The sequence below is a fragment of the Dasypus novemcinctus genome, chromosome 24, assembly GCF_030445035.2.
Source record: "Dasypus novemcinctus isolate mDasNov1 chromosome 24, mDasNov1.1.hap2, whole genome shotgun sequence".
Lineage (NCBI taxonomy): Eukaryota > Metazoa > Chordata > Mammalia > Cingulata > Dasypodidae > Dasypus > Dasypus novemcinctus.
The window spans coordinates 66,256,112-66,274,015 of NC_080696.1; the positions used below are offsets into that span (position 1 = coordinate 66,256,112).

At 64.1% G+C, this 17,904-nt stretch overlaps 1 protein-coding gene across 1 annotated transcript in view; it reads left to right on the forward strand.

The window, feature by feature from the left end:
* The first annotated feature begins 9,645 nt into the window (after nt 1-9,645).
* Nucleotides 9,646-17,904, forward strand: part of NTSR1 (neurotensin receptor 1) — a 42,438-nt gene continuing 34,179 nt past the window's right edge. The window contains exon 1 of the mRNA XM_058287295.2: nt 9,646-10,722. Coding sequence (XP_058143278.1) covers nt 10,009-10,722 — 714 coding nt within the window. The 5' untranslated portion in view covers nt 9,646-10,008. The remainder of the gene's footprint in view (nt 10,723-17,904) is intronic.

The window sequence follows — 17,904 nt, forward strand, 5'->3', positions numbered from 1 at the left end:
TGCCCCACACCCGCCCCTGGAGACGACAAGCCCTCGACCAGTGGGCAGGAGCAGCTCACTTCCTTTTGAAATCCTTGGCCTCCCCAGAAGCTCAAAGCTGCTTCCACCTTTGCGAGGGAGCCGCTTCCTTCCAGGAAGCCCCGGTGTCCCGAATGAAAGGCCGTGGCTGCGAACTCGACTCCGGTTTGCCTCTTGACACTGATATTAGCCAAAGGTGGCCCCGTTAGCGCTAAATCAGCGCGTGCGCTCACAAGTACCTGACCCGCCAGCTGTGTATGTGTAAGAGGCACGAACGCCGCCTTCCCCCAAGAGCAGAGGGGCAAACGCTGCTGTCCTGTGACTTGGACACGGGACGGTTGGTCCCCCGGTCGGAAGTGCCGTTTAGCGCGGTTTGTCTTCTGCAAGAGCGGCCCTCGAGAGAACCCGCCCTCCCCTGGGGGTGGCAGTTAGGGGGTCCTTCCAGCCCGGCCGGGGAGGAGGAAGAAGCGGGCAGGGAGTCATCAATTTCAGCAGGGCCAAAACCTGATCCAGAGAAGTCGGGGTACACCCAGGAAGGAAGTTGTAATAACCGTCCTCCTGCTGATCAGCCTGGCGTGAACGCCTTCGAAAACCCCATCGCAATCGCCATGGCAAACGCCACCGCAATCGCCATTGCAAACGCTTCCGAGAGAACGTCCGGGCGCTGAGCAGCGGCGCGGCGGGCTGGTGGCCGCGGCTTTGCTCTTCCTGTGGGCGATGAGCTCTGTGAACAGGACGCTTCCCTCCAGGCACCAGCTTTCCTCGCACGCCTTTTTATGCTCAAGTCTTTGGTGTCCCAGATGGATTTCGCCTTTGCTCAACTCCACCCGTTAGGCGGGAGCTTTGCTGCCCGAGCGCCCTTGGCCGTCCCTCTCCAAGCGGCTCTCCCCACAGGTCTCAGGAAAACGTGCCTGCGGCTCGCGAGGTTTGCTTCCGCGAGGGCGAAATGGCCCCTGAGGCGTGGAGCCGCATCCCCGCATCCCCGCGTCCCCCTGTCCCGCATCCTGCATCCCCGCGTCCCCGTGTCCTGCGTCCCGATGTCCCCACATCCCTGCGTCCGGGCAGGGCCTGCTCTGCCTCCTGGAGCCCACCTTCCCCTGGACCTCCGGCCCGCCCTCTGCCCCCTCCACAGGCCGCCTCGATGCTGGCCCCCTCCCCGGCCGTCACCCCGAGCTGGCCCGGCTGAGCATCCCACCCCATCCCGGCCTCCAGCCCCGTCCCTCTCCCCCTGCCTGTCCCTCCAGCTCTGAAACACTTGTCACTTTTAAAAACACTGTCTAAAACCTGCCATTTGGCAGCTCTGTGTCCTCCACGGGGCAGTGAGCTCCTGGAGCAGTGGCCTTCCCTGTCCCCCGGAGCGCAATCAGGGAATGCTGGACAGAGGGCAGGACGGACAGACAGATGGGAAGTCCTGGAGGAAATGAGGCGTACCCCTGGGGTACCCAGCAGCAGCTGAAGGGCCAGGAAGCTGCTCCTTGCTTATTTTAGTCTGCAAAGGGGCGTGTGAATTGAACCAGATTTTGTACCGCGAAAGGACAGGGGTCTGTGGTCTGAGGACCCCAGAGAAGGGCATCTTGTTACGGCCATCCCAGGGACGGCGCACCCACCTCTCCGCGCAGAGCCCGCACTGGGCGCCACGTCTCAACACCCGCTTCTCTCCAGGAGATCGTCAGCCTGGCACTGCCATCCAGCCAGCAGGCTGTGAACAGGTTGTGGGAGAAAGGGGCTGGGGGTAGTCAGAGGAAGGGAAGGGGCTGGGTGGAGGGGAAGGGAGGGGATGCAAGGGGGGGAGATGGGCGGAGGAGGAGGGGAGGGGGGGCTGGGAGGAGCAGGGATAGGAAGGGGGAGCTGAGGCGCAGGATGGTGGAGAGGAGGGGCGTGGCTGCATGGCACGCTCGCTTACAGTGCTCCCCCCCCCCACCCCGGTCTGGGTCCCACTGCCCGGCGCCCACCTGCTCTTGCCCCAGGCAATGGCGACAGCAGGGGGACTCACTGTACTGGAGCAAGAAACTCGGGTTTTGAGCCTGGCGGCCTCGTGGTCTGCAGGGGCCCAGCCGGGGCTCAGAGTGTGCTGCCCCCACCCCCACGCGTCTCCAGGGCTCCTCCGAGGGGGCCCCAACACGCCGGGCGGGGGCGGCTCAGCACTGAACACTGTGCCTCCTGCGCTGCTGCCACGTAAACGCAGGGGCCGAGGACAGTCACATCCGTCTTCTCTAGAGTCGCACGTGCGTCATCCTGGCGCAGCGCGGGGTCTCGGCAGGGCCTCTTCCAGCACTAGCGGCGCCTGCCCCGGGCCCTGCCGCCCTCCATCCCCGGTCCACAGCCGGTCGGGTCCCTCTCCCGGCCTTCGGGCCTTCTACCTGGAGGTCGCCTGGTGGGCAGCCTTAGCTCCCCTTTGCCACGTGGCCTGACCTCGCAGGACGGTCCTCGACATCCAGGGCGTTGGCGTCTGGGGGGGCTGGGCCCACCCCATCGTCTCAAGGACCCCGACAGTCAGCACAACTGATATCCATGTCGGACAGGAGAGGACCCCAAGGTGCAGGGCCACCCAAGGCTGAACACCTTGAGGTGGCAGAGCCAAGACTTGAAGCCACTGAGTGTCCACCTCGGACAAGAGCCACGCCCCGGCCACAAGTGGGTGGGAGAGGATGGCGGGTGGGGATGCCCCGAGAACCTAACAGCAGGTGGGCGGGCGCTGCTCCCTGCCAGGGGCTTCCCCGCGGAGCCCTTGCCCAGCCCTGGGGAGCAGCGAGGCCTTGGGGGCCTCGGGCGGGGGCCCCGCTCACGGAGGGTCTCTGAGCCCCTGTGCCTCGGCACCCAACACGTGTGTGCTTGCACACCACCTGCTTGCACATGCCTGCACACAGGCCCACGCCCACATCTGCACACATGCACACACATGCACACGTACTTGGCAGTACACATGCTTACACACGTGCTCGCACATGCTTGTGTACAGGCCTGCTTCCACACGGCTGCACTTGCACGTGCCTGCACACACGTGCTTGCACACATGCTTGTACATGCCTGCACACAGGCATGCTTCCACTCACGTGCACTTGCACACACAGTGCTTGCACATGTGCACTTGCACGCACACCTGCTCACATGTGCTCTTGTTTGCATATGCCCATACATGCACACACTCGCCCACATGTGACCACACACACACACGGACCCTGTGAGGCAGGGGCTCCCCAGTGGACCTGGGGCGCTGGCACCAGAAGGAGAGCACTGGCTGTTCCCTCCAGGAACGCAAGCCGCTCGACGCCACTTGCTCGCACCCACTGGGTACCGGCCTGTTCCTGCGGGAACCGCTCAGGGGAGGGGGCTGGGGCGGGAAACCTGGCGCGCAGGCGAAGGCAGTGGAGCTGCCCGCTGGGCGCATGCCCGGGGTAGAGCCGGAAGGGAGTAGGGGGCTGCCTCCTGGGGTCCCCGCAGCGGCGGAGCTGGGAGGGCAGGTGTGACTGGAGCGGGCTCGTGGTGCGCGGTCAGGGCTCCGACTAGAACGTCTCAGCCTTCCAGCCACAGCCGGTGAAGACGGCCACAAGGAGGGAGAACGGCCCGTGGAGGGCCAGGAGGCCCAGCAGCGCACCCCGAGCCCCACGGCCCAGCAGCCCAATTTATAGAGAAGATGGGGGAAGGGCCGGGGGGCGCAGGGGGCTGGGCCGGGGTCCTGGCAGAGGAGCCCCGGCAAGCCCGGAGAGAGCTGGAAGGCAAGCCGGCCACTTGCAGGAGACCTGGCTGCAGAGGCAGCAGAGCCCGTCGGGAGTGCCAAGTCCCAGGCCCCCAGGACCCCAGACCCCTGGACCCCCAGCCCCCACCCCAAGCACAGCGCGACTCCCTTGCTCCTGGGCAGCCCGCAGGCCGGTTTGCTCACGGAGCCTGCCCTGCCTGTGTCTGCCGTGTCCACGGGACCCACGGGTGCCCTTGGACCTGGGGTGAGAGTGACCGAGAGGCCAGGCAGCTGCGGGTGGCCTCCAGGTGCTGCGCTGGCCACACGGCCGTCCTCTGGGCATCCCCCCAGCCTCTTCAGCCACCTGGGCATGTGTGCACTGAGCCTGCGGGTCTGCAGCCGCCGTGGACGGAGCCACGAGGCTTGGGCGAGCCGTGCCCGCTTCAGAGACTGGGGACCCGGCGGTGTCGGGGCCACCATTTGCGTTTACAGGTGAGGAAACAGGACCCCTTGGGCAGGGTGGGGCAGAGCCAGGGCTCAAATCCCCCCCGTAGCCCAGCGCGACACCCCCCTGGCCCCACGCACTCTCCCTCGTGGCCCTGCCGTGGCCTGCCCGCCTCTGGAGCCCCTCGAGAACACGTCTCATTTCCAGGAAGCTGTGCGAGGGCCCTGGGGCGCCCTGGGGAGACGAGGGAAGGGGAGGCTGGACGGGCCCTGAGCTCAGCCTCCGGGGTCTGCCAAGAGCCCCCAATACGCTGGAAGCAGCCGGCATCCAGGCCGGGGGCCCCGGTAGCCCTCCCCGCGGCCCGCTGGCACGCTCTGCAGCATGCATCCGTGTGTCGCTCTATTTTTAAAAAGCCTCCTTGGAAGCCGTTCGTTCTGGAACACGTGCAATCTCCATGCTGAGGAGGGAGGCTGCCCGTCAAGCCCACAAATGGTGTATGAATGAATCTCCCTTTCTCTCCCTCCGGCCCTGGGAGGAAACCACGGCTCCCCGGCCTTCCCTGCGCTCCTGGGTCCCAAGCCTTGGACTTGGCCCTGCTGTTCGCTGGGGCAGGGACATCCGCGTCTCGTGTTGGCTTTCATTTCTTTAGACTGATTGGGGCTCGCTGCCCACTCTCTCTGGGTTGTCCTGAGACACAGCATCAGGCCCACAAGCTCCTGCAGGTGAACTCGCACTCGGACGTGTCCTTCCGGTTGGGAAGACGCTAGAAGGGGCCTGGCGGAGGTGGCCAGAGTCTCCGTTCCGTGGATATAAGCAACAGAAAGCCTCGTCGGGAACTCGAGCCAGTGGGCATTTGTTGGGCGGTTCCCTCAGAGCTTCCAGAATCCTCTGCAGGCCAGAGAAGCAGGCTTGGGGGGTGGCGAGTGGCAGGAGCCGTCTGGGGCTGAGGTTGGCCACCGCCTCTCTGAGCCCGGGGCACGGGAAGGGAGGGTCCGCTCGGCCCAGCTGCTGGGGGTGCCCGCGGTGGGGGCGACGTCCAGAGAAAGAGCAGAAGCCGGGGCCAGCGTGGGGGCAAGAGGCCAGGGCAGCAGCTGGATGCTCTGAGCCCAAGAGATGCCCGGGAGGGTCCAGTCTTCAGCCCCACAGCTTTCGCCCCAGGCCAGGGCTGGGGAGCCACTGGCCGTGGGCGCAGAGGTGGGAGCTTGGCAGGTCCACGCCCACTTCTCTTCCTCCAGGGCTCCCAGGAGATGAAGGAAAGAAAGAGAAGCTTTGGGAAGAAGGAAGGGAGGAGAAGCAGGAAGCCGTCCCGACAGACGTCCCATCCCGCAGGTGCCGCACGACCCTGGGAAACGACTGTAGGGAGGGGTGGCGCTTCCAGAGGCATGTTCCCTTTCTCTTCGTTGGAACTCTTAACAAAAGCAGTGCGGGCAGGGCAGCGGCTGTGGCGCCATCAGCTGGGCTCCCGTCTACCACATGGGAGGCCGGGGTTCGCGGCCCGGGGCCTCCTTGTGAGGGCCGCCTTACCCGCATGCCGCGGAGCGCCACCTGCTCACAAGCGCCACAGAGCGCCGCCGGCCCACAGGCACCACGGAGAGCCGACTCAGCAAGGTGACACAACAAAAAGGGAGACAAGTGAAAACACAGAAGAGCGCGCAGCAAATGTACAGAGAGCAGACAGCAAGCAAGCCACAAGAGGGGGGAGGAAGTAAAAATGTTTTTTTACGGACTTGGCCCAGTGGTTAGGGCGTCCGTCTACCACATGGGAGGTCCGCGGTTCAAACCCCGGCCTCCTTGACCCATGTGGAGCTGGCCCATGCGCAGTGCTGATGTGCGCAAGAGTGCCCTGCCATGCAGGGGTGTCCCCCACGTAGGGGAGCCCCATGCGCAAGGAGTGCGCCCCGTAAGGAGAACCATCCAGCGTGGAAGAAAGTGCAGCCTGCCCAGGAATGGCGCTCACTGCACACATGGAGAGCTGACACAACACAATGACGCAACAAAAAGAAACACAGATTCCTGGTGCCGCTGGTAAGGATAGAAGCAGTCACAGAGGAACACACAGTGAATGGACACAGAGAGCAGACAATTGGGGGGGGAAGGAAGAGAAATAAATTTAAAAAAATTTTTTTAAGTGCAGTCAGGGGCTGCGGCGGCTCTCACACGGCGCCAGTGACCCCGCGTGGGGGTGGCTGCATTTAGCAATGTGCTTCTTGGGGACAGGACACGGAGGTGGGCGGGTGCCACCTCCTGGAGCAGCTTACAAAGAGACCGTGGCTCCCATCGGGCGCGGCCGGGCCCCCTCCCGCTCGCTGGTTCTGCAGGAACCCAGGGGCCACAGGGCGAGCGGCTCTCTGAAGGCGTCCAGACGGCAGGAGCTGCGCTGGCCCCTGCCCCGCTGCCCTCAAAGAACCGCATGAGCGAGCCCGGGGGCCACTGCCCTCGGCCGCACCCTCGGGTGAGACTGCAGCCTGGTGCCTTGAGCCGAGGCACCGCGGAAGCCAGACGACCCTGCGGACTTGTTGTGTTACCCACTGAGCTTTGGGGTATTTTGCTACATGGCAACAGATAATTGATGCAGGTAATACTGTGAATTTAATATCTGTGCATTTAGTCAGGAGCCTCGTGCCAGCAAGTTGCCCGACACGGGTGTGGAGCCGAGGAAGGAGAGGACCCCTGGGAACCCAGGGCGCAAGCCTTGTCACCACAAAGGGAAAGCTCTTCACCACCCTCCTCCCTTCCCCAGACCCACAGCCTCCTTCTCCGGAGGCAGATAGAAGCTCTCCCCCCTCGCCTCCTCCCACCGCAGTCACAGGCTTTGGGGGGGGTACACCTTGGGCCAGCCCAAGAGGGTCTTAAAACATCCCACTGACCTTGGAAGTCCCCGAAAAACCCAGACGAGCACAAACAAGAATCCTGGCCTCGGGGCTTCCGCCCCATTTCTCGTCTGATGACTCACTTGAACTTGGCTTTCACTCCGGGGCGCGTGTAATTACCCTGTTTTGCAGCGAGAACGCTGCCTCACCTCGCCACACAGGGAGCTCGCGGGGGCTGGCGCCTCCCTCGGCGTGTGCGCGCTTTCTCAGCCGACGAGCAGACCCTCCTGCGAGCTCCGGGACCTCCCTGCACCCGGGCACGGGCCAGGCCCTCGTGGTGGCAGCTTTTGGAGGCTTGGGGTCGGGACAGCAGGTCCCCGAGTCCCCAAAGCAGGCCTGGAGCAAATGTCTCAGGCCGCGGCTCTCCGCCCCCAGCTTCCCTCAAGCTGGCGGTGCCGGGGGCGGTGGGCTTCGGCCGGGGGCGGCAGGTCCCAAGGGGCACAGCCGGGCCCGCCCACACCGCAGCGCCTTGGCCGGGTCTCATCTGGTGAAGGCTCTCGAGCGCTTAGGAGGCTCACGTCTGCAGAAACAAGGAAGAGACAGGCGGCGTGGGGTGCACACGTCCGGCTGCTGAGCCGTCCCAGGTGCTCCATCCGGGGCAGGGGGACGACGCGGACCGGCCCAGCGAGGCCACCGGGGACCCCGCCAAGGGCTGCGCCCACGTTTTGTAGCACGAGGTCTTGCCGGTGACATTTTCCTCGCTGTTCTTAAGCAAACGCCTTGTCATAATATTTGTGATGAGCTGCCTCTAAGCCCCTCGGCTGGCTCGGAAGGGATCTGAGCGAAAAGGGCAGCTTAGCCAAAAGGTCAGGGGGTGAAAACCAAACAGGGCGCCCCGCGGCGGCCCAGCACAAGCTTCCGCTGTCTTACGGCGCAGCTTCTGCTGCTGGCGGGTGGGGTTGACCCCGCGGCCACCAGCTGTCGCCGTCCCGGGGCAAGCAGGCGGCAGGGTCCAGCGTCAGCCCCAGGGCCTCGTCGGCCGTGAGCTCTGGGGTCTCGTAGGAGGGGACGTGGGTCGCAGCCCACAGACCTGGTCCCTTGGCAGGGGCCTCTTCTCCCAGAGAGCGAACCCTGCTGGCTGGCGCGGCTCTAAGGCCACCTGCACCGGCGCCTCCTGCACGCCCCCTCGAAGTCGGCTGACATGCTCGGCGTCCCTCAGGCCTCTCCCATTTCACGGACGGGTCAGTGGAGGCAGCGGGCGGTCAGAACACGCGCATGAGCCCTGAGCAGAGAGCAGGCCTCACCACGCTGGCCTTGAGCCCACAGGGGTGTTTCAAGCACAGGTTTAAGCACGTGAGCCAAGACCCCCCCGGCAGGAACAGCAGGTTTCCGTGGACCAGAGCGGAATGAGCCCAGAAGGGCACGTGGGTGGCGTGGCCCACTGGCCTGCGTGGCTCCCTGCGGCCTCCTCCGCTGCCCCATGTCCAGGCCGCGGCCCCGCCGCCAAGTGAACCCACCGAGAGCGGCCACATCCCACCCCTCGGCCTCTGGCGGGCAGAGCCAGGTGTCTGGGGCCACCTGGGGAGGCAGCGCCGTGGCCTCCTCCCACTGCCACTCAGTGGGTGATGGGGAGGGGGGCAGGGAGGGAAGAGGGCCCGGGGGGAGGGCAGTGCCCCCATCCTCAGGATTACAGCTTCTCCAAATTTCCCTGTCTGCAAATAATTCCCTGGAAGCCCCAGGGCAGCCCAGAGAGGGGGCGGCCCGTGGGTGCTGGGGCATCTTTCCCAGGCCCCCGGCCCGGAAAACACCAGGATGCTATCCCCACGCAGCGCCCAGGTGGGGCCAAGGGCAGCAGAGGCTGGCAAGAAGGACCCAGACACCCCAGACTGCCCCGCCCCAAACGTGCCCTGCCAGGGGCTCGGAGGGGACACCTGGTGACCGCGTGGTGACCGTGGCCTGAAGCCAGGGCAGGACTGTGGCCAGGGTGGGAGCAGAGTCCGGCTCCCCCTCCTCGGGTGAAGGCTGCCCCAGGCTGGCGCCCGCAGGAATCCCGCTGGGCGGGGAGGCCCAGTGCTTTGTTCTGCTTCCCCTCCCCCCACCCCCCACGGCCTTAGGCGGCTGCAGCCCCCCTGGGCGCGCCTCTGGCACCCCGTGGCTCCTCACTGCTTGGGGACGTGGAGGAGAGGGGCCTTCGCCAGCTGTGCAGGGCAGCCAGCCCAGGGGAGCCTCCTCCTGCCCCGCCCTCCCCATCAGCTCCTCTCCCGCCCCAGGGGGCAGCTCCCTTGGGGGAGGGGGGAGAAGCTCAGGAGACCAGAGGAGGCTGTGCCGTCGAGGGAGGGGGCTGGAAAGATCCGTGCCCCCAGGCCCGCGTCCCCACCGCCCTCCACCCACGATCCCGCTTCCCTGGGGCTCCCTCCCCAGCCCAGACTGGCCCGGAGGTGCACCCGGGCGGGGCAGGGACAGCGGGACTCCAGATTGCCGGGCGCAGTCGCTCAACCCACTGCTCAGCCCGAGGCGAGGCAGACCCGGAGGCTGGAGCGAGGTGGGAGCCGGGAGGGAGGGAGGGAGAGCGGGAGAAGGGGCGGGAGACAAGGGGGGCGGGGGAGCAGGGGGTGTGTGTGGGGGGGGAGCCGGGGAGCCAGGGGCGGGGCGCGAGGGCGGGGCGCGGGAGCGAGAGGCGGTGTGCGCGCGGGACCGGCTCGTGTGCGTGCGCTCTGCCCGGCGCCACAGGCTTCTCCGCCGCGCCAGGCTGCCGGGGGCTCCCCGCGGGGGATCGCGCTGCCGCCGGGGCGCCGAGGCGGAGGGAGCCCGGAGCCCTGAGAAAACGCGGAGCTGGGAGAGAGCCCGAAGCCCCGGGCGAACGGAAGCCCCCAGCGCTCCCCGGTGGCGCCGGCTGGGTCCGGCGCTTCCCGCTGGCCGGTGGGCCCCCCGGGCCTCCCCGCACCCTCCCTTCCTCTGCCCCTGCCAAGAGACCCGCCTCGTGCGTGCTCCGAGCCGCGGAGGCGCGGGGCAGAGCCTCAGATCCCGGCGAGCGCGGCGTCCCTGCCGGCGCACCCACCATGCGCCTCAATACCTCGGCGCCGGGTCCCCCGGGCGCGCCGGGCGCCGACCGCTCCCCGCTGCCGCCGTCGGGGCTGGAGGCGGCGCTCCGGGCCTGGAGCTGGGGCAACGGCTCCGGCAACGCGTCGGAGAGGGAGCGCGCGGCGCCCAGCAGAGACCTGGACGTGAACACGGACATCTACTCCAAGGCGCTGGTGACCGCCGTGTACCTGGCGCTCTTCGCGGTGGGCACGGTGGGCAACTCGGTGACGGCGCTGACGCTGGCGCGCAAGAAGCCGCTGCAGCACCTGCAGGGCACGGTGCACTACCACCTGGGCAGCCTGGCGCTGTCCGACCTGCTCATCCTGCTGCTGGCCATGCCCGTGGAGCTGTACAACTTCATCTGGGTGCACCACCCCTGGGCCTTCGGCGACGCCGGCTGCCGCGGCTACTACTTCCTGCGCGACGCCTGCACCTACGCCACGGCCCTCAACGTGGCCAGCCTGAGCGTGGAGCGCTACCTGGCCATCTGCCACCCCTTCAAGGCCAAGACCCTCATGTCGCGCAGCCGCACCAAGAAGCTCATCAGCGCCATCTGGCTGGCCTCGGCGCTGCTGGCCGTGCCCATGCTCTTCGCCATGGGCCAGGAGAACCGCAGCGCCGACGGCCAGCACCCCGGCGGCCTGGTGTGCACGCCCATCGTGGACGCGGCCACGGTCAAGGCCGTCATCCAGGTGAGCGGCCCTGCTCCTCGCCCCGAAGGGGGCCCCGAGTCTGTCCACCTGGGGGCCGTCCTGGGAAGGCTGGGGGGGGGGAGCGCGGCCAGACCCCACTGCCTCTGGCCGAAGGGGCCGGGGGCCTCCTAGGAGCCCACCCTCGGGCCTCGGGGGCCTCCAGATTCCCTGAGGTCATGGGTAAAATCGGGGTGCTGGAGCCAGGCTTTTCTGGCGAGTGGCCCTTCCGCCGGCATCTCGACACTTGGTGCCCCAAAGGTTGCACCCCGGCCCCACCCCACCCCCTGCTGGACCCCTCAGCCCCCACCTCCAGGGCCTCCCTGCTGCCCTGCCCGGCCCAAACCTGGGAGCCGGAGCCTCACCGGATGCCTTCTTGGGCCAGTTCTCTAACCCCTTTGAGCCTCAGTTTCCCCATTTGTAATGTGTGGGGGATCCCCTCACCCACCCCAGCAGGCCGGAGAGAGCTGGGCCCCCGGCGCACAGGGTGCGTTGGGGATGTCAGGGCGAGGTTGCTGCTGGGAGGCGGGAAGGCATTTGGGGGTGGGGGTGGGCGCCCGGGGCCCTGGAGGGTCCGAGCCCAGCGCCTCGGGCAGCCAGGAGGGTGGCCTGGGGGCGGCAGCGCTTGGCGGGCAGGTTCTGTGGCACCAAGGTGGGGTGGGCTCCATCAGTGGGCCCTGGCATTAGCGACACTTAGGACGGTGCCGTGGCCCGGAGACGCAGGGAGCCCCGGGGGGGGGTTCTTCCTCCCAGGTGAAGGAGGGGGGCTCCTGGGCCAAACTGAGGAGTGGGCGGGGGGCTGCCCGGGGCCAGCGCAGCCTCCGGCGCGGCTCCTGCTCCTGGCGCTGGAGACCGCTGTGCCCGGGCAGGCGCTGGCACCCACGGTCAGCTCCCAGGCTGCAACTGGCGCTGCAGGGCCCCCAGCGACGCGGTCGTGGAGAGGCCCCCCCCCCCGGCGGCCTCAGAGCCGGTTGCCCCCACCGCCCCAGCACTGCGCGGGGGCAGGAGCTGGCAGGACCCCCCTCGCTGCCTCCCTGAGGTCTGGTTGTCCTGGCCCAGGCTCTCGGGGGGCTGGCTCAGGGACCCCACCCACGTGGGGCGCCGCCCTTCTCCCTCCTCTTGGGGCACAAGCGACCCCGGCCATTCCTCAGGAGCAGGGTGACCTTTTGGGATCATCCAAAACAAGAGAAGAAAACGCGGAGGGGCCGTGTGTGCGCGGCCGCCTGGCGCAGCCCCGGAAGCCTTCCTCTCTCCCCACCCCCGCGGCCCTCTGCGGGCTCCGTGGAATTGGGCGGTTTCTGCGACATCGCTTGGCCTCCCCGAGCATCATTTATCTGAGGCTCGTTGCTCCGTGCGTCTGCTCTGTGCATCCGCTCCGTAGACGTCCCCTGAGCAGCTCCAACCAGGCCCAGTGCTGGCCCCGAGGCTGCTAGAAGCTCGTGGTCTTGGCCTTGGAAATGTCTTTTTCCTTAAAGGTCTCAGCCACGCGCGAGCCAGCGGCCCACGGCTGGTGAGGGGCTTTCCGCGGGCCCCGGCTGCCCATGTGTGCGGAGAACGCCTTAGCCAGGGGTGGCGGCCTCGCCAGCTGCCCTCCTTTGTGTGCCTCCATCACCATCCTCCACGCTAAGGGAGGTTTTCCTGGGAGGATTTCTCGCTCCCTGCGTGGGCTCCTGGCCACGGGGCAGAGCTGGGCGCCCTGGCACCGTGTTTATGCAGCCACATCGTCCCAGGAGGGGCCGGTGACCCTCGCCCACAGGTCTCCCCTTCGCCGACTGAGTTGGAAAGTGTCAAGGCTCTGGCCAGCCCGAGTGGCCCCCTGCTGAAGCAGAGCCTCTGGCCAGGCTGCCCCCGGCCTCTGGGATTCTATCCGGGCACTTGCAGACCGAGGCCGAGCTTAGAATTGAGGTTGTTGGTGATGGAATTTCTGAGCGAATTTGGTGACACGTGCACGTAGCTGCGCCTTTTCTGAGCGTGTCGCCTCAGGCAGGGTGGACGGATGGGCCGAGCCACACCGCGGTCAGGGCCGGGTGGTTCCCGTCACACTCAGCTCAGAGGCCCAGGACGCCGTACTTGTGCAAGAGGGACACGGCCAGGGGGCGGCTGGGCGGGGGCTGCCGGCTCTGGGGTGTCACTCCCTTCTCCCTGGGACCCTGGCGCCCCAGGAGTGACCCTCCCCCTCCCTGACCCTGTGTGTGACCAACTGCCGTTGACAGGGAGGGTTCTGCGGCTGCGGATCTGTGCTGGCCCCCAGCCAACTTCCTGTCATCACCTGGGGGACGTTAGGCAAAAGGCCAGGATGGTCCTGGTGGACAGCTCTGGCCACCCAATCCCTGTCCTGGGGCATGGCTGCACCCCTGCCCCCTCCCCAGGCACCGTCCCCTCCGCAGGCACCGTCTCTCCTCCCGGGGCTGGCGGCCCCCTCCATCCAGCACCACTGGGAGAGGCCCCTGGCAGGGGGCTGGGGGGGAACGACGCCCCGAGGGGGCCGAGAGCAGCAGCAGCGTCCACTCCAGGTCCGGCCTTGGCCAGGGCTTGTCCCGCCCAGGGACTGGCGCCACCCCTTGCTCTGAGCCCCAACTGGGGGCAGCCCAGGAGGACCCCACTCCGGGTTCTGGGCTGGGGCTGCCCAGCTGCACGGTCGAGGCGTCCAGACCTCGGCAGCCCCGTCACCAGGCGAGGGCACGGAGGGGCTGCGTGCCCAGGACCCTGCCGCACACACGCCCACGGCACATGGATGCAGAGCTGCACACGCCTGCACGCATGACGCATGCACAGTGCGCACTGGCACACAGACACACACGTGCACCGCGTGGGCTGGGAGTGATGCCGCACAGCCTTTCCTCGCTGTTGGCAACGGGGTCCGAGAGCGCTGCCTCCAACTCGCCTTGTCCCCCCAAAGCCTGGGAGCACCTGTGCTTCCCGGGGCCGCCCACCCGGGGCCAGCGCTGCGGTCAGCTGGGGAGGGGGTCCACATCCTGGGCGGCTCGAGTAAAGGTCGCTGCGGCCACACAGACCGCTGACGTCTGACGGATTCCGGGGCAGGCCGAGCCTGGAGTCCACAAAGTGCAAGAAAACACAGAATCCGGTCGCCGACACTTCTTAGCGTGCCCACCCGCTTCTCCCGGGGCTCCCGCGACACCTCCCGTGCGCCTCCTGACCCCGCCTCGGTCGCCCAGCGCTGGACTCCATAACCGCTTATCAAGAGGACACCTTGGACCGCGTGGTGTGGACCGACTCGGGCCAGAAGCCCCGGAGACGCTAAGGCGAGGAGTGAAAGCGTGACCGGTGACGGGCAGTACCCCGGGTTCTAAGGGCTTCCCTCGAGACACTGGGTCACCGCAAAGGGAAGCGGCCGCAGAGCCGGCGCCTCCAGCAACACTCTGCTGCACTCAGGACCCCAGTGGCATTCGCAGGACATTTCATCTCCAAGGCCACCAAGGCACAGCCTGAGAGGAACCGCCCAGTTCCTCGGAGCCGAATGGGGAAATTGAGGCCCCAAGCGTCCCCCCCCCACACACACACCCACCAGCCTCCCGAAGGCAACGGCCAGCTGGGCCTCAGGGCCTGGGGTCAAGGAGGTAGTGACCGAGTGGGTGGGACCTGGGCCAGCTCCGGGAGGGGCTGTGGTGAGCCGGCCCACCTGCTGCCCGCCCGCTCCGGGGACTGGACACAGCTGTGCGCCCTACGGCCGTGGCCTGCGCGGGGGCTGGCTGCCCAGGAGCGGGGAAGGAGGGGGCCAGCAGGGAGCGAGCCAAGTGCCGGGGAGCACAGGGGCCGGTTCCAATCCCAGCTTCCCCCGGCCAGCGGCCAGCCTTGGGCCAAGCCTGACCTCGCCGTGCCTCAGTTTCCTCTTCCACCACGTGGAGGTGACGGTGACTCTGTGGCTCCTGGGATGACAAGCTTCAGTCAGTGCAGGAGTCCCGGGAAGTGCTCGCCGCGGGCTCGTCCCGCTCGCCCCGGGGACACAGCGCAGGCTGAAGGCGGGGCCCACCCCCACGGTCCCTCCTCCCTCCAACTCCAGCCACGGTGCCGGGCAGGGTGGGTGCCGGGCAGGGTGGGTGCCGCGGCGACAGAACCAGCCAAGACGCCGGTGTCGTCGCACCCACGTCCCAGCGGAGACGGAAAAGAGCAAAATAAGTTACGCATCCGAATGGGGGATATTAGCGAGCGTGAGAGAGACGAGTAAGGGGCTCGGCAGACAGGCGGGCCCGGAGGCGGCTTGGGGGTCTTAGGGTCTCGACTTCGAGCAGCAGGTCCACTGGGGCCCGAGGCAGGGAGGGTCCCCAGAGGGTGGTGAGTGCAAAGGCCCCGAGGCAGGCAGGGGCCGGCGATGCTGGAGGCACCGTGCGGGGGCCAGTGCGGCCAGAGCCGTGAGCCAAGGGGCAGTGCAGGGCGTGGCGGGGCCTTTCGGACTGTGCTGTGGCTTTTATTAGGGGAGCAAATGGGTGGCCCATGACCGTCATCTCAAGGGCACTGTCTGGCCGCTTTGTGGGGGTGTGAGGGGGTCACTGCAGCAGTGCAGGTGGAGAACGCCGACAGTGGCTTGGCCCACCGTGGCACTGGGCGAGGTGACAAGGGGACTGGATATAAGTTCTTTCTTTTTTTGAAGTTGATTTTTTAATTTACTTACAGTGAAATTTGCTATTTTGTTTGCATCTGTGAGTTTTGGCAAATGCGCAGAGGTGTGTGGCCCTCGTCGCCAAAGACGGAGAACCGTCCCGTCCCCTGAAAGCCCTGTGGCCCTCGTGGCGTGGGTGCAGCACGCCGCCTCCGGCCCCTGCCCCCCGTGCCCTCCTCGGCCGGGGCTCGCCGTCCCCGGGGGCCGTCAGCCGGGCATCTCTCACGTGCACGCTGCGCTGGCTGGTCTGTCGATGGCTCGTCCCTCGTTCTGTGGACTGCACTCTGGGGGGGGGACGTGCCGTCATGGTTGATCCGTTCACCCGACGAAGGGCACTGGGGTTGTTTCCAGCTTGCGCAAGTGTCACGCACAGGGTTCCACGTGGACCTACGTCTTCCTTTCTCCGGGTCGGAACCTGTGAGTGGGTGGCCCTCCGGGGGCGGGGGTTTCACTGTACGGAAAACGACACCCTTCTCCAAAGCGGGGTGCCGTCGGGGCGCTCACCAGCACCCGCGCCCTGCCTGCTTTCTGTTTTGCTTTGCTTTGTTTTAATTAGCTGCCCTGGCAGGTGTCTAGTGGTGGCCCGTGGCTCTGATTTCCGTCTCCCCGCTGACACCATGATGTTCACAGCCGAGAAGTCTCCGCGTCTTCCTCGATGAAGTGACTGCTCTAGTCGTTTGCTCATTGTTTATTCCTTTTTCTGTTCCTTATTGTTGAGCTTTGAAATTCTATTTGTATTCCAATACAAGACCTTTGTCTGGTGTGTGACTTGCAAATATTTTCTCCCAGTCTGTAGCTTGTCTTTTCATTCTCCTAGCAATGTACTTCACATAGCAACATTTTGATCCGGATAAAATCCAACTTTTTTTTAATGGATTGTGCTTTCCATGTCATGTCTAAGAACCCAAGGCTACTCCAAGGTGACAAAGATTTTCTCCTATGTTTGCTTCTAAAGGGCTTTCAATTATAGCTCTTGTATTTATGTTTGTGATCCATTTTGCATTAATTTCCCCAGAGGGTGTGACATACACACATTTTTACGTATAGACAATCAATCATTCCAGCACCATTTGTTGAAATGACCATCCTTTCTCCATTGAATTTCTTTTGCACCTTTGTCAAAAATCGATGGGCCATTTGTGTGTGAACTCTCTTCTGTGCTTTCATCTCCGATCTGCGCTTCCTCCAGTACACACTCAATGCTGTAGCTTTCAAGGAGTGTGAGGCCTCCAGCTTTGTTCCTTTTCAAAGTTGTTTTGGCTACTCTAATCCTTTACTCTCCACATAAATTTTATACTCATCCTGTCGACATCGACCAAAAAAGCCTGCTAGGTTTGGGTTGCAATCGCCTTCGCCTTCACAGATGAGTTTTGGGGAGACTTGGCTCCTTCATGCCCCAGAGCCTTCCAACCGAGCATCTCGTTCGCTGGGTCTGCCGCGATTCCTTTCCAGCAGCAGCAGTTTCCAGCACTCAGACACGATACAGGTCTTGTTGGATTTGTACCTAAGTGTGGGCATTTTTGGTGCTATTGCAAATGATACTGTTTTTAAAAGTTCAGTTATCCACTTTTCAAACACCAATTTTATAAATGTGATTGATTTTTGTATATTGACCTCATTTCTTGCAACCACAAATAGCTCAGATGTTTAGTTCCAGGAGCGGTTTTGCAGGCTGCTTGGTCTCTGTGTGGACAGCTGAGCGCTCGGCCCTGTTTCCTTTCTTCCTTCCAACCTGGATGTCTTTTATTTCCTTCTCTTTCTAATTGTTCTGGCTCTGACTTCCATATGCTGAGTAGAAGTGGTGAGAGCAGACAGCCTTGCCTCGTACCCGATCTTAAGGGGAAGCCTTCATTTATTTATTTAAATATATTTTTATTAGGGGAGCTGTAGGTTTACAGAAAAATCATGCAGAAAATACAGAGTTCCCATATTCGGGCAAGACCTTTGGTCTCTCATTAGTATGATGTCAGCTGTTTGCTGGAGGTTTTTAGTAGGTACTGTCTGGTTAAGAAAGTTCCCTTCTACTCTTGGGTGCCTAAGATTTTCTTTTTATCATGAATGGATGTTGAATTTTGTTCATGGTTTTTCCCGTATCTGCTGGTATGATTCATGTGGTTTTTCTTCATTAGTCAGCTAGTGTGATTGATTTTGAGATGTTGAATCAGCCTTGTGTTCCCAGGATAAATCCCACTCAGCCATGTACTAACTTTTTTATCTATTACTAGATTTGATCTGCTAATTCTTTGTTGAGAATTTTTGCATCACTCTTCATGAAGGCCAGTGGTCTGTAGCTTTACTTTCTTGCACTGTCCTTGGTTTCGGCATCAAGATAATGTTGGCTTCGTAAAATGAGTTGGAAAGTACTTCTCATTGTTTTCTGGAAGAGATTGTGTAGGCTTGGTATTATTTTTTCTTCAAAGGTTTGTAGAATTCTCCAGCAAAATCTTCCAGGCCTGGAATTTTGTAAGATGGTTTCTAACAATGATTTCAATTCCTTTAATAAATATAGGACTATTTGGGTAATGCATTTCTTCTTGAGTATGTTTTTGTAGTTTGTGTCTTTGAAG